Source organism: Parasteatoda tepidariorum, chromosome 7 (genome assembly GCF_043381705.1).
Source record: "Parasteatoda tepidariorum isolate YZ-2023 chromosome 7, CAS_Ptep_4.0, whole genome shotgun sequence".
NCBI classification, from domain to species: domain Eukaryota; kingdom Metazoa; phylum Arthropoda; class Arachnida; order Araneae; family Theridiidae; genus Parasteatoda; species Parasteatoda tepidariorum.
Window position 1 is genome coordinate 82471133 of NC_092210.1, and position 17107 is coordinate 82488239.

A 17107-nucleotide genomic window follows, 5' to 3' on the forward strand; every position below is an offset into this window, starting at 1 on the left:
ATCATTAAATAATCTGTAATATATATCTAAATATTTTTAAAATATTATCTATCTAAAAAGTTTCTTCAAGAGTTGTTTGCAATTTTTGTAAGTAAAGCTTATTAATTTTGATTAAATTCTTTTACATTTTTATCCATCGTTTTTCCTACATTTTATTGACAAAACAAAGTGGAAATCTTCATAATAATTCTGCTTCATAAATAATTGAAAATAATTCTGTTTAGAACTTCCAGTGGCAATTGATCTTCGCCATTTACTAATTCTGTTTTAAGAACTGAATGGTTGTTGGAAAAATATTACGAGTTTCCCGTTGCCCTCTTCTGTGCATTCCTGCTAGCGAAGCTCTGCTGGGTTGAGGTTTAACGATCTGTCTGCTTAGTCTATAAGGCGAATATTTTCAGTTTGCAGAAAATCTTCGACCACATCAGTTCGACCACATCACCACACATGTGGCCGCATTTGATTGCTCATTAAAATGAAACCAAGGCTAACTGCTTTCGTTAAAAAAACCAACAGAGAGCCCAAAGACTTCATCTGAGACCGGAAACAATTAAAATGTAAAAAATTATTATGGTAAATTTTGACAATCATGAGTTGGCCTCGATCAACAGCATCATGTCTATTGACGGGGAGAAATAGAAAAACGTGTTTTGCTTAAATTTTATAACGTAAAGCCAATGGGAAGGGCAGCAAATAATAAATATTAATTAAATAATTGGAATTATTTTAGATTTATTAATTGTATCGGTATATATCTTTCAGTTTTGTGCACAATTTTGCAGAGTTGCTTATCAGAAATTTATTGATTCTTTTCGTTTTTTTCCCCCGGTACGTATAACGGATATTCAGTTAGTCTTTCTCTGGTATAAGATATATTAAATATTTCACTGGTATGAAAATATTTACCCCGACCTGCCCCAATTGAGGGCATATGGGTAAATGTTTATTAAAACCAAGTAAAAGCAGTAAAGAACACAAAATACATAAAGTGCATAAAATACATAAAATACAAAAGTCATATGGCAACAGCCCGTTAACTTAGAGGGCGAGCAAGACTGTTGAACAAAATTAGCTATCTACAATTAGTCTGAATATTATATCTTTAAGAAAGCATGACTAATATATCTGGCATGTATGTCATAAAAAGTCCAGGTCAACAGACCCTAAAATATGGATTAAGAGCACAATTAAATTTAAAACAACAGCAACATTAGAAGAAAATTAAATATAAATTGCCATTCTAGGTCAACAGACCCTTATATTGAGGCAATCAAATGGCATAAATTTTAAAAACTAATCATGGGGCAAATTGCCTATTAAGGAAACAATTAGTAAAATCACAAAAAATAGTGTTGAAATAGTAAAAGTGGATTAAAATGGTGTGAATGACGAGGACAGTTCAAATCCAACCTAAGAACACCATGAGATTTAAAAAATTTTTTAAAGTCACTAAAAGTCCAGTTAAATATTTCACGGGTATAGAGAATATCGAATCACCTACATGTCCCTCTGTAAAAAATATTACTGAATGTTTAATAAAATTAGTTTTCTTAATTATAAGTCAAGCATGAGTATTAATTCATCAATTTATGTAACCCCTAAGTACGAATTGTTTAAAAAAAAGAAAGAGAAAGAAACTATTTAATAACATTATTTTCTCTTAATTATAAATCCCGCATGTGTATTAATTCATCAACTTATGTAACGTTAAGTACTAATTATTTTTAAAAATAGAGAAAAGAAAAATTGCAACATGCTACGAGATGCAAATTGATTTACTAAATAATCTCGTTAGTTGAAATCTTATTTGAAATAAGCTCTCAGTATTCCTTTTAATGATCTTCGTCCTTACATTTGTAGACAATCATTACGAGCTTAGTTTTTCATTTTCGTGATTACGAAGCACACTCATAGAAGCGTTTTCTAATCGTCAATTTATCTTCATTTTGTGCATTAATGATCAACTTTATTCTTTTATGCTTGAAAAAAAAGGGAGAATTCGAAATAAATGCTCAATCCTTTAATATTGCAGATAATGTACTACAAGACAAGATAAAGGAAAGAAAGGATATCACGGTAATGATGAAAAAATATTGAGCTTTTGATGGTTCGAAAGTGTTAGCTTGAAAAGTAATATATGATTGCCAAGGTGGAGTTTTTTGTGTAGTGAAATAAATTAATTTTTTATTTTACTTTTAAATAGCGCAATCATGTCTTTTGATAGTTAATTAAAATGGAAAGAAGTGTTAATTTGGTAGGTTTAGAAGATTTGGCGAAATAAACACGTTCAATAAATCTTTGAGTTTGATTATAAAAACGTTTGTTGCTTTCATATTATTCAAAATGTTATGTTATCAATTAATTTTCGTTTATTGAAATTTATGAATTTTAGGAATTGTTAAATAATTTTTTTTCCGTTACAAAATACTTGCGTTTCACAACTAACACATCATTAAGGATTACGAATTTCCTTTTTCTTAAATATTTTTTGATTAAATTATCTTTCAAATTCTTTGTCCACATTTGTTAACATAACATTTGTTTTTTTACAGTGTTCAACGTTACACGTTTAACAAGTTGCATATTAAGTTTGTGAGAAAAAGAAAATTAATTAAAATTTAACTTAAATTGTGTTTGAAGATTTAAATATTTACGAAACAGAAAGAATTCTTTACCATTTCTGAATAGTTATTATAGTTATGAACAAAGGTTAATACCAACATAAATACATACTAGAAGACCAAATTGCAACCAAAAATGGACAGTAATATTTGGTACAGTACAATAGAGAGGAGAGTAGCGGATATATCGCTCATGGCCTGCAATATTGGCACAACTAAAAAAATACTCGTTTTGGACTAAGAACAGGTATAAGTATGAAAATACACATTCTTTCAGCTGCAATACTAGCACAACTCATTATTCAACTTGAAGGTAATCTTCGTTTAAGCAAACTGAAGCGTTTCTTAGCCATTTTCCTTAGCAATGAAAACTTTAAACCCATTTATCTCAAAACTTGATTTTTTGAGTTGTGCCGCTATCACAGCACTTGAGCGATATGGCTTACTGAAATAACTTGGAGCTAAAATTATATTTGTCACAGCAGAATAAAAAGTTTAAACGTGACCAATTCCAAAGACTCAATTTGCTTTCAAACTAACAGTGAAGTAATTATTTTTTTTAAATTGGTTTGTTTTCTTACTCAATTTCTGGCACAGTACTCGCAAAGGAGGCTGATGAGCAGTGTCCACCTGGTTGCCAACATCATGAAATTGTGCAGCATTAACTTTCATGAACCTCATGGCTCATGACATGCTTTTCTGGGAATGCTTCACTTATTTATTTCCATATAAATTTTGTAGATAAATTTTGTACTTCCCTTATTAGCGTAAAGTAGCCACGACTTATTAGCCTTATTAGCGTAAAGTAGCCGCATAGACTCTTATCGCAAACCAAACCATAACCATATTTATTCATGACTAAGTTGCTAATTAAGAAATGTTATAATGAATCACTTAAAGAACACTTATTTGATAATTTATTGGAACAAAATGTACATAAATCTAATCTACATTGACAGACATGTAAAACATTGGTGAGCATTTCAAAATGAATATTATCTTTGGCAATATGTCCCTGTATCCTTTTGACCATTCATACGCATTATTGATCATTTCTCAAACGATGTCGTCTTTCATGGGTAGGGATTCAGGAGGAGATAAATATGCATCCATTTTATTGATGGCTGGAACAGAAGGTGAGCGATTGACGAATGACATCGAAGTTGAGAAACTAATGCAACTTCCCCTGGGTATGTTTCGATAGAAGTTCTCTTGTGGTGATGATCTAAAACTGAAAGATTGATTTGGCTGTGTGTTGATCCCTCGACGAATTCTCCATCTCTCTAAACGATTTCTCAATGAATTCTGAACCTAAACAAGAAATGGAATCGTATCTCTTATAAGATTTCCAGCACAAAATAGAATTCTAAACCGAAACATGAAATGGTATTATAATCATACAACTCATCTGTCATGGGTAAATAAATGAATTCTCAGCCTAGCAAGATATGAATGATATGAATCATACATCTTAACTGTTATAAATAAAAAAAACACCCGCACACATTCGAAGTTAACAGTTACAAATATTTTTTTTTAAACTTTATACTATTTCAGGGAAATTTGATGTTTATGTAACACGAATATTTGAAACTAAAATTGACCTGTTTGAACAGTGTGAGAGAAAAAAGTGAACATAGTTGTGAACTAGAGTGAATAAAAGGAAAGATTTTGCAACTTAATTTTTCAATAGAGACGAGTACAGATTTTGTTTGAATAAGTTTAGACTAGCGGTGTTCTCCCGAAAAGCTTGGTAATCTATTGTTTGTTGTTGACGTATGCCTGTTTAGGCAGAGGGGGTGCGATTGTTCATGTTCTCCAGTGGCGCCATTTTTGGTCAAGAATTCCACTTTTGCCATACCTTACGTCACACCCGTTTATAGGGCAGACCCATTCATACATCCATTCATTCATCCACAGATCGTAATTTTGACCTAAATCATAGAATGATCGATCTCCAATTCAGTTCCCCCAGAGGTATTGATTTGTTATGGGAACATGGAGGACTTTTGCGATTCGACAAATTTTACGTGCATCAGTCACTTTATTACACGTGGAGTCTTCGGCCGGCTGGGTTCGAACCCACGAACTCTCGAACTTGGGCCCAGCGCCCTACCGACAAGGCTATTCCAGCCCTAATCTATTGTTTAATTTACGACTATAAGTAAAAGAGCGCAATGCTTCTAGTTTTTCGCTGTCAATGTGAGATTGTCACTGAAAAATGGAGCAACGCGTGAACGTCAAGTTTTGCTTCAAATTAGGCAGGAGTGGCTTAGAATTGTGCCCTCTGTTCCTGATGAAAGAAAGGGGACCAAAGTCGTATTAATATATAGGAATGTATAAGACTTCAGGAGTCTCAGGGTCTACCACCACTGGATTTCCGGATTCTTTTGATGTATTCTGGCAACGGTGCATCCAACGTTACCAAAAGAAGCATTATTTGATGTACACTTGCATCAGTTATACAACCGATCTCAAAAGAGTATTGTAGTATGTTTGAGTTATATTTGTGTCCCTTGTTTACTTTATGCTAATCACCGAATTTTTTGAACCTACTTTGTAATTTTTTTACTATTGCTTCAAGTTTAAAAATTTCCAAACAATTATGTCATTAACTGTACATTTTCTATTGGTATATATAATATTTTCCTACATTGAAATTGAATATGAAGATTTTATTACAAATCGCATTCAGAAAATCTTATTGGTTCGTTCAATTTAAAATTATATTGAATATTCATGTAGTTATTTTGTGCTTAATAAAAAATCTGAATTTAAAATAGCTTATCCTAAAGTGTAAAGTTGATTGAAATCCTGAGAACACTTTATAACTTTAGTATTTGCATGTAGTTAGTGGTATGGGTTTTGCCTTTTCTGTTTACAACAGAGCATTTCTATTTAAGATACAAAATAATAATATCCATTGTTTTAAAATAGAAACTCATACAAAAAAAACGTGAATTTTCCACTAAAAAAAAAAGAGTTTAAATCGAATAAAATTTTCAAAATAATTAATCAAAATGTGTTTTGATAAAAGAAATTTTTCTCTGAGTTAAAATATTTTTACAGATATTTATTTAAGTAAATAAATATGATTAAAATTTCAGCATCCGAAGAAGAAGAAAAATGTTTTATTGAATCTTTACTAGCTTTAAAGTTCAAAATGGTACTAAAGAACGTAAAGTAAGTGTTTTTAATTGCATCACAGAGACCTTCAGATTCCTTTATTTTTTGTATTTAAACTGAGAGTCAGACCACAGCAGGATGAAATTAAATACAAAAATGACTTACAGTAAATTACATTTAGTTCATTAAATACTTGTTGCAATTTTTGCTAAAATCGATTTCAATTTGGCATAGTTTTTTCTTTTATAAATACTGTATTATTCAAGTTATGAGCAACCTCTCTGAAAAGTAAGTGATATAATTGCTGATACACAAAAATAAAAAAATAATCTAAGAGTTGAAGCGCCATGACAGTGCCCTTAAACGCTGATAGGCATATGAAGATCAAAGAAGAAAAAAATAATGCCATTATTTTTAAAAACACTTGTTTTTACATTATTTCATATAAATATTTGCTATTTAAATTCACTGAAAAAGTAACATTATGCTTTTTAATTAAGGTCCTAAATAATAGCGAGCTTTGGATCTCATAACCTGTTTTGTTAAAAAATTGTTTTTTTTTCATTAATATACTAACAAACTGATTTATTTGCGATTTTATGTTTTTCGACACTATCTCTCTCTTATACGATCTTTCTCTGCTTACGACATTTTAAAATTAATGAAACTCAATAAACTCAGGAATTTTACCTTCAAGAAAAGTAATTGAGAACCAGTTTGCAATGACAATCACTCTTTCCCAAAGTAAATAAAATCAAATTTTTAGCAATGCTTTTTAATGTTATTAAAATATTTTATTACGTTTCGCAAACTACAGATATTTATCTTTCTTTTTATTTGACAGGAGTTTAATCAGATTCTCAATTTTATTTCTATAACACTGACATTAATAATTTATGGCTTCAATTTTTGAATTAAAAATGTAAACAAAAATAAAATTTTATCAATAGAAATAATATAAATATTTAATTTAACAGAACTTCTTTTTTTGAGTAAATTTATTCGAGATAGTTGTAAATCAATAAGAATTAAAAATAATTTTTATTCGTATCGTATACTTTTCCTCTCTTAACGTGTCTACACGAAAAAGTATAAGAGTAAAGTGACTTAAATTTTAAAAAATTCTCTGATAGTGAAATTAAAAGGGGAAGAAAGCACATAAAAAGGAAGAACAGAAGTCTAGGAATCCATCTGTTTCGAAACTTTTTGGGTTTATATTTAAAATTTCGTAAATGTGTGTTTTAACTTTCAGCATAACTGGTAGCATATTCAGACATTTTATCAATTTTCTATTTAGATAATTTATTAATTTTCCTTGTTCTTCATTTCAAACCATTTTTACTCAAACCCTAATTTTTTGGAATTATTTTTTTGAAACTTAAATTTCTAACATTCCAGCAAATATTTCTGGATTTCTAATTTAAAAAAAGAAGCCTATTTCTGGAGAAAATAAAATTAAAGTATATGAAACTTCTTGCATATTAGGTGATTTATTAATCATAGCAAATTACGTAAAATTATTTTATATTTGTAAGATCCTGATAGTCATCATGTAAGAATAAAAATGAGTAAAAATAAATAAACTCAACACAAAAAGTTTATCCTTGCATCGTTTTTTATATGAGACGGAAACGCTGGCAGCACTTTACCCTATGATAATAATATGAAATAATATTAAAAAGTATTGAAACTAAGCCCTACTGAACAGTAGTCCTGCAATTATTTAGTCATTACAATTATTTGGTGGTGTTGAAACTACAATGGCTGGCGTTTAATGGTTATTGAAATTCCGGACATTCAAGTGTTAACACTAATTTTAAGAAGAAAAAAATAGCCCGCTTAGTGGGTTAAAACAAATAAGAAAGCTAAAATAATGCAAGATATTATAAATTAAAAGTTCGTAGATCTATTATGCTTATAATAGAAGCGTTTTATTTCTTAGTAAAACAGTGCTTTTAGCAAGCTTTATGTACTTTATTTAAATTAAGGATATATTTTTCATTAACAATAAAAAAGCCTTTTTAACTTAATATTTGCTTGCTTCATAAAAATTTAATTCAAATATTGTCATATTAATAACCTCTTATGCAAAATGAATTTTAGAAAGTATTTCGTGTCGTTTTTTTTAATTCGTTTTTTTAGGGATGTATAATAAAATATTGATACATAAAATTTGCTATACATTATAAAATTAAATAATCAAAAGTAAATCACTTAATAAAATAATCACTATAAGACATAAATAACAAAATTCATAATAGCACTGCAAAATTATTTAATGAAGAAATTTAACTTACTTCCCCATTTAAAAAACAATACAAAACAGCGACTATAAAGCCCTAAAAAGCAAAACATTTATTTAAGTATAAGAGAGCATAAAACTTATATAACAACAAAAGTATTAAGATTAGATGCTGTTTTAAATACTTTCTAAAGATAATTTTCGTAAGGTAATAAAAAATAACTCACTTGTAGTAATAAAACTATCTAATCAAAAATTCATCACTTAATGAGATGTTAATTATTATTTCTAAAGGAAAAATAATTGAATATATTCGCTACGTGTATTCACAAATTTATTAAATGTATCCTACTACATTTAATGTAAAGCTCGAAAAACTTTCCTCTAAATGATTATTTTCTATCTTTTACAAGACTTAAACAATGGTTCGTTTTTTTTGAACACTTGAAATTTTTTTTTGAAAGAAAAATAAGTCCTACTTAAAATAATTTAAAATTCTGTTGTAATACTTAGAATTGAATCTAGCTCACATTTTTTTATGTATTAAAAGTATAGTTTTAAAACTTCAGATAAACCACTTCAGCTTTCAATAAAATTTAAATGGTGGTTAAAATCAAAATATGTGGACATAATACTTTTTTTAAATTCTAGTGGCAACTTATTTCAGTAAGTTCAAAGCATGAAAATAATAAGTCTTAATTAATTAGAAAAACGTTGGACAGATACATTTTTATTAATTCATTTTAATAAGAATAAAAATTTCCTCGAACTTTTAATGCATATACACTGAGCGGCCAAATTATTATGACCACCCCTTCAGTCGTCTGCTTCCATACCCTATACGGCGCAATATGCGTCGAGCAGAAAGATCACTCGCAATTTGTCGCACTGTTGCTCTCCTGTTGCGCTGCACAACCCTGGCCAGCCTTCTCTCTGATCGAGCATTCAGTACCCTGTGACGACCACAAGTCTGACGTTGAGATCCGGTTTTTTGCTTGATTGTCCATTCTTTGTACACATTAACAACTGCTGCTCTAGAACACTTCACAAGTGCAGCCGTTTTGCTGATGCTCGTTCCGACACATCTCGCNAAATCTCTGCTCAATTCAGTTAAATCACTTTTCTTTCCCATATCTGAGCAAGCAACACAGTATAACTGATGACTTACTTGTCCAGCATTCCCGTGTTATGGTTATCTTGCCCTCTAGCAGCTACGTTGTGACGCAATAACTCATTTGCGTAAAACTCTGAGGTGGTCATAATAATTTGGCCACTCAGTGTATATATAGCTCATAAATCATTTAATGTCATATCATGTATACTTCATTTCATTCGTTTAATTACTTTTTTTTTCAAATATATTTAAACTCATATTTCTCGAAGAGAAAGGTATTATTTTAAAGACGTTGCAATTTATTTTATTTCATTTATGAACAAAATTCTTTTTATTTCATTTCATTTCTAAGCAAAGTTCACTCTTTTCATTTTTTATTTTTATAAAAATATTTTTTTTTGAAGTAGGGTTCCATGCTAGGAGCTTTTTTGAACGTTACGAAATATTCGAACTCTTTGCAATATATGATAAATCTGAAAACAATTGCTGAAATATAAAAAAATGGAAGAGAGACCTTACATTATGTTTGTTTCTTTTTATTTAGGTACCTGTATGGACAGTAAAGTAGCTTGTATAAATGTAAAAACAACTTCTCCTGTTCTGTGACTAGGTGTTGCTATGACCAGTATGTAAGTCACTCCGAGTAACGGAATCAGCACTAACAAAGCTTTAGCTGCTTTCCTAGAAAATACAAAAACCAAATAAAAGGCAAAATAGGACAAATTTTTTTTTCTTAAATTTTACTATTATAAATTAATTACTGAATTTATATAAAATGTTTTGCTTCATAAACTCGCATTATTCTCACTTTTCTCACAACTAAATTGAAATATAAATTTTACTTCATTTTGAATTATAAATTTTATTTCCATTTAGTTGTGTCTTGCAGTCAGTAGAATAATTTGGTGATTAAATTTTTGTTTCAAGTAAGCTTTTGTGCGTACTATTCTTATGCATTTGTCTTGTTTTTATTCTTCTGTATTTGCTTTATGTATTTTATGCATTCTTGGACTGGCAAAACTGTTGGGGTAACGAGAGAGCAATTTTAGAATTTTGTCGTGCTCTCTGGATAGAAAAGGTTTCGCTTTTATGACTTCCGGAGCTGGTACCCCCTGAAGACGTCAGCTTCGATTGTCATATTTATCCATTTTTTTCACATTTCCTTGTTTCTTTTCTTCTTTGACATTTAAGATCTTCAATTACAAACCAATGTAACCAAAGTTAGAGGTAGGCCTAAGATCACATGGCTTGACTGTGCAGAAGAGGATTTCAAAATCCTCAGAATGAGAACTGAAGAACAATCGCAAAGAGTGGAGGAAAGTTCTAGGGAGTGCTCTGGCCCACAAAGGCCTGTCATGCCAATAGAAGATCTAATTATAAACGTTTCCTGGTGTGTATTATCTTTTAAATTCCTTTTTCTGAAATATTCTAAAAATAATCATTAAGGAAAGCTATCTCGAAACTCTTAATTTTAAAAGAAATACTCAGTCAATTTATATCGATTTGTGTGTTTTACATAATATTCATCTTTGTGTTCAAAACTAATATCGTGTTTTTTTACAACTAATACGCGAAATTTGACTCTCCAGAATAGAAACTACGAATTTGACGAAATTTGACTCTCCAGACAATAATAAATGGATCCTTTACTTCAAGGTCTGTTTTTAAATTTTTCTTTATGAAATCAAATGAAGTTTCAACTGACTCAAAAATTTGATTTACGCCTTGTTTTAATTGCTAAAGTTAATTATTAAAAGCTGTATATATTAAAAGCTGAATTGACTAAAAGCTGTATTTACTGAAATCTGTATTTACTAAAAACTATATTTACTAAAAACTGTATTTACTAAAAGCTGTATTTACTAAAAACCGTATTTATTAAAAGCCATAAGGAGTATAAAGAAGTTAAGATAAGGGCTAGTGAAAATATCTTAAATAATCTATTTGAGTCATAAACTGCGAAAATAAGTCTTCCTTCAGACCATTCTTCTTCGTATTTATTCAAGAACTTCAGAAGTAAGTGTACGAAACGAGTATAGTTTACTGTTTTAAAGATCTCATTACACGCAGTGAATAATAATAATGATTGCAAACGTACCTGTATTGCTCTGATTCAACTGATGTAGTCACTCTTAATTTAGTAATCAATACCCACATTATTTTCCCAAGAAAAATTATATTCACCTGAAATTAAAGTTGGATAATTAAATGCCGCGAGGAATAATAAGGTTTAATTGCTAATGCAAATATTATTGGAGATTACTTATCAAGCAATTATTTCAAAACGTGCATTGAATTTCAATGAGACATTATTAACACACAATTAAATTATTCCAAGCATTTCTAAGGGTTGATTATTCTGTCTAAATTTTATTTAAGTCTTTAATTTTAAGATAACAGTATAACCGCAACAGCCTATTTCTGGCCAGGGGGGGTAGAGGTTAAGACTTCATAATTTTGCTATATGACATGATTTGGTTGGGACAGCATGCTTACTATTGCGCACAAGCTGCCTTTACTTCTCAGACCTGTGGATGCCCATGAAGATGAAGCAGGGTGGGCTTCAGTCCGTCTCTGGAGACAGAATCCAGTTTTCCCAAGAAAAGTTTAGCGTTTGAACCATTGAGCCATTGCGTCACTCTATAGATCAAACCCTCTTCTTCAAGATGACAGTGTAGTACATTAATCATTGAGTTATCTTTTTCAAGTAATAAGTTATGAAAATAAAATATAATCATTTGCCTGTCAGAGTAATCAAGTAAGCGAATTTCCCAACTTTTTTTTTTATTCAATTTCGCCATAAACCAAACATTTTCAAACACTTCACTCTCTGAAATAAAACACTTTTGACGATCCAACAACTCTTGAGCAACATTTCGCTAATTTTGAGAATCATTTCATCACAAATCACGTGATTGAAACGCGAACTCTCAAATGTATGACGAAAATGTTTCCTCAGTTCTAAACCTCTTCATAGTGCATTGTGGGAGATCGTGAACTAGAATGAACTAGAATCTTCGGGCATGTGTACAATTTATCGATCTGTTCGACTATATGATTCCCTTGGTAAAGTAAGAAATTATTAAAGAAGTTAGATATTTTAGGCACTATTATTTTTTTGGAAAATAAATAGAATGACGAAATATTTTTTTGAATTTCGCCGAAATTCGCTTCTTTGTCACATCGAATAAATTTTTGCTCGGAGCATATATAAGAAAACGGTTTCGACAAAAACGAAGAAAGTTTTGTGATTATCGAGTATCCATTTTTCACAGTGTTTACCTCGTTTTTAAAACTTTATCTTTAAAGGTCATCCGTATAAAGCTCTATTACTTGAATTACTATTTTTTATAATGCTGGAATAAAATTATGCCTCCTAATTTGTTTTCATAGAGTATTTACTTAAAATTTCTTCATGCTTATAGTCATTCATATAAACGAATTGTTATGAAAACTTTCTTATTTTCAATAAATGTTTCAGTTTTTCGAAGAATTTAGTTTTAGTTTTAATTTCTGTACGGTAAAAAATTAAAAGATATTTAAGTTTTTTTAATTTCATAAATATGTCACTATAAACGGAAGTTAAATGTTAAATCTTCATTTACTTATTTTTTCTCTTGCTTGCATTGTAAGTTATCCTACAGTAAGACAGCTAGATATGTATACTTACTAAATAATTTATTTATCCTCAAACTGCTATAGTAAAAAAATTAAAATGTAACATTGTGAAAATAATAGTAATTGTACCATTATACGTAACTCTGAATTGTAATAAAATAAAATTGTAAATATTATTTCGATTTAAAATTTTAATTTGAATAAGGTCTTAAATAGCAGACAGAATAATAAGTAAAGATAATTCTTTTAATATAAAATTCGACCCAAATATCCTTTTTTTTGAAAAAAAAAGAAAATAAGCGATACTCATTTTTTTAAAAGAGTTTTATGTTTCAAAGACAATAATTTGTATAAGTATGAAAGTTCATTTAGAAAATAACTCCCTTTTCCTTCGAAACGTAATTTAAAAAGTTCTTTTTGCATAATCTTTTGCATAATTTTTTCGATTTGAATAAACTGTTCCCGGTATAAAAAAATGCAGTGAAATAATCATTAAGGGATCAAAATTTTAAAATGCTGTTCTAAATAAATTGTAGGGATAGTATTTTCCTTATAGTGGCCACTCTAGAATTCAAATTCAGATTAGTATCTAGAGTTCAAATTCTGGGGGAAAAGTACGTTTAAATAGAGAAAGTATGTTTTTGTGTTTGATTTCGTAACTTAAAATATTGTCAGCCCAAATAAATTATCAAGTTAATACTCAATTGTTTGAATCATAAGGATTGAATGTTTGTAATGGAAAAATATGCTCATTTTATCAGAACATATTCATGTGCTCTGATTTCACTTTGTGTAGTGTGAAAGAGATTAAAAAAATCTTTTCAGGGAATTTGTCTGATATATTAAAGCCAATTAGACGATAAAAAAAACAATATTCTATGTATACTTATAACTTGTTATTTTATTTTCGCTCTTATTATTTAATTTTAGATGTATACAACCAGACTCGATACACCCTCCAGATATTGTGGTAATTTGATTTTCCTTTGAATGTAAAGTTGCTTAAAAATTTAATCCTTGATTAATATAATTTCTTTTTATTTAAAGCTTCAAATTATTTTATTAATTTTTTTTTAATCCTTGAATATAAACCAGTATCATTTTTTGTTTTTTGTAAAATATCTTTTTAATTTGGTTGTCTTTGATAAATTTAAATAAATAATCACTTTGAGGTGGGCAACGTTGAAGCCCCCTATTTCTGCCCAGAGAAGTACATCTTTCTGTATGCTTGAGTTTTCGTTTTGTGTAAAGATTACTAATCGTATTCTATAGTAGACCTTAAATGAGATTAAGTTCATGAGTTTTTAATTTGTAATAACATAGTTAATCTCGATTAAAAAAAAACTTTAAAAAAAAAAGAAAAACTCTAAAAACGTATGCAGCTGTTCTGAATTGAATTCTGAAGTCTCATTTACTATAAAACTAACCAATTTTAAATTTTGTTGTACAATATCTCTGTTATCTTATTATTTTCGGTTGTAAGAAAAAAAGTAAAAAATAAGGCTTAATTAGATTTAACGTTTTATAATTTTTACCAAATAATTAAAACAAACGTTAAATTCTTTTTTTATAAAAAAAAAAATAATTGCTCGGAGATATAGTTTTTTGTGATTTAGAAATTACACAAAAATGTACACATTCTGAAAAGTTTAACAATAACAATTACAATAAGTATTTTTAGTATATTAATAGACATCGTCTTTTTGTAAATGATTACTTATAAAAATATTTTTCTTACCAGCAAAACGGAAATAACTGGGCAAATGAATATGTAATCATAAAGATCACGTTTCTGCCAGGGGCATCTGCAAATGAAATAAAATCATGTCATCAAACAAATATCACAATGTTAGTTATGGAAAGAAAAGTGAATTTGTAACTTGATTATCAGGAGAAAATTATGTGACTAAGTGCTTACGGATGAAGAAATACAGTATTTTCTTAATACAGTATTCTATTTAAAAAAATATTAAACATTTAAAAAAGAAAATAATTTTTATTATTTCGTTATCTGGCTTTATAAGTTTTTTAAAATAAAAAAAATTCTTTTTTAAAAATAATTTTAAGAATACTTTATTTTAGTAATTTTTCTTCTTCACTTTTCATAAACGTTTATTACGTTATTTTTTATGTTTTTATTATATTTTTTTAACTTATTTTATAAGTTCTATATACTTGCAGCTTATGCGCAGTAAATAAAACTTATTATTTTTCTTAATTTTCTTCGTTTTTCTCTGTTTTCTTTTCTTACTTTTTGACTTTATTGTGCTACATTTTGACTTTATTGTGGAGCGGTTATGAATAATGTGCGGACATGATTTTTTTCATTTGAAAAAAAAGTATTAAAGTAAAAAAAGAAACTTCTAACACAAGTAACAGTTACACACGTAACGTTTTGCTACGTGTGTTATCTTGAATAAATTAATTTTTAAGCAATAATTATTCGCTATTTTAATTCTATAATTTCTTCAGTTGAAGACATTGCCTTCCTAATTTATAAAACAAAAACTACCTTACTACCTCCCTAATTTATAAAACGGAAAACTACCTTTTCTACCTTACTAAAGTTTTTAAAGTAAAAAAATATAAAATTATATTACGTTTGTTACATGGAAATTAAATTAACTTTATTAATCTCAATCAACTTTCAAACACTCAAAAACAATTTAAGCCAAATTAAAAAAATATATTAAACAAAGATAAATCGATAAAATATTTCTATATAATACTAAAAACTTCTTTATCGCGCTTCAATATTTTCAGAACTACATGAGAAGAGAACACAACAACGGAGAGAGAACCTGTGTTAATGTTCTGCCTGTTTCACCTTTTGTTATAATTTAACAAAATTTTTTTTGTAATTTTAAAAACATCTTAACTACTTAAAAATGCAAATTTTCTAGATTCCAAAATTTTGTCCGTTTTAATTTTTGAACTTTACAAAATATGCAAACATTAAAGATCATTTAAAGGGTTTGTTTTACAATCTGAAATATATCAGAGCGAAAATGCTTGTGAATCTCTGCTTTAAAAGTTTTTGTTATTGCATAAGAATTTATATATTCTATTAAGACCACTTGAAAAGCTTTTCTTTTAAAAATTAATTTATTATATTATTATATTTTGTTAATGAAGAAAGAAAATTAAAACTTTCCGTGTGACATGCAACATAATCTATTGTTGATTTAAAATAATATAAGTATGCTTTGCATAAAGAAAGAATTAATTAAAGGGGCTATATTTCAAATAATAAAATAAAACTAGAAACTCACCCCTGTGGTGCTAGAGCATCTTCTATAGTATAACCGAGTTGTCCTTTCACACCTGCCCAAATCGCTACAATTATAGCCGGAATAACTGTAATAAATGTAAGTAGTTTTAGAATAAATGACATAGCGTAACAAAAGATGTAAGCAAATAGTCAGAAAGCTTAAAATTTTTAATGATAATAAGGTCGCTCCGCTCACCAACTCCTGTGATTACTTCTCATTCATTATTTTTTTCCTTAAGAATCTTTACAAATACAATTTTGTTAACTTTTTTAATAAAATATCTAAGTATTTTAAGTTTTTGTAAGCTCTTTTTGTTAGTATTTTAATCGCAACGAAATTAACGGACACCTAGATTTGAAATATAGTCAATAGTTCTTGAAACAAAAAATTAACTTAAGAATATCAAATGTGCGACACAATAAGAAATGACAACTGAGTATTAATTTTTCTCGTTTATAATATTTAACGATAACCTTATATCATAGAATAGTTCAAATCGGTTCAAAACAGTTTTTTTCTCTCATACGCCTTTTGTATTTTTAGAAATTTCATTACAAATGTTAAGATTTATATCTGGCAACATCTAATTTCTCGCTTTCTTATTCTTCCTTTAAATATGTTTATTCATTTTGATTATTAGTTTTGGCAACAAGACAAGCATGACCTCATAAAATGAAGAACTCGAAGAAGACAAAATTTCTTAGAATGATAAATACTCATTATTAGAATCAAAATAGATAACAAAAAATTTCGCGAAAAAATACTTAAATTTTTGAATAAATTAGAACCAGGTTAAATTTTTAAGTGAAATGGCGTTCTCAGCTCGTCAAATTTGGTTTCAAATTTGACTGCAGAATGGTACAAGTTTAACACTTAATAATCAAATGTCTATTTTTTTATTCTAACGTACTCCCTGTATATTTTTCTATACATCTTCGCAGTTACCAGTTCCTAATATTTATAGATTTTGCACAACTGAATAAAATGTAACATAAAGTTGTACTCCCAAAAGAGTGGTGGTGGCACTTTTAATTTTTTTTATATAAAGAGAAATACATCATTAAAACGAATAAGCAATGTGATCAAGTTGCACTCAAATCTGATAAATAAAAAA

At 28.6% G+C, this 17107-nt stretch overlaps 1 protein-coding gene across 2 annotated transcripts in view; it reads right to left on the reverse strand.

The window, feature by feature from the left end:
* Positions 1-3520: 3520 nt before the first annotated feature.
* Positions 3521-17107, reverse strand: part of LOC107454507 (diuretic hormone receptor-like) — an 82639-nt gene continuing 69052 nt past the window's right edge. For both annotated transcript variants that reach the window (XM_043053204.2, XM_071183703.1), the window contains 6 exons: positions 15994-16078; positions 14460-14526; positions 11202-11287; positions 9652-9784; positions 8045-8086; positions 3521-3932 (listed from right to left, as the gene is read on the reverse strand). In XM_043053204.2, the coding sequence (XP_042909138.1) occupies positions 3678-3932; positions 8045-8086; positions 9652-9784; positions 11202-11287; positions 14460-14526; positions 15994-16078 (668 nt within the window). In that variant the 3' untranslated portion in view covers positions 3521-3677. The remainder of the gene's footprint in view (positions 3933-8044; positions 8087-9651; positions 9785-11201; positions 11288-14459; positions 14527-15993; positions 16079-17107) is intronic.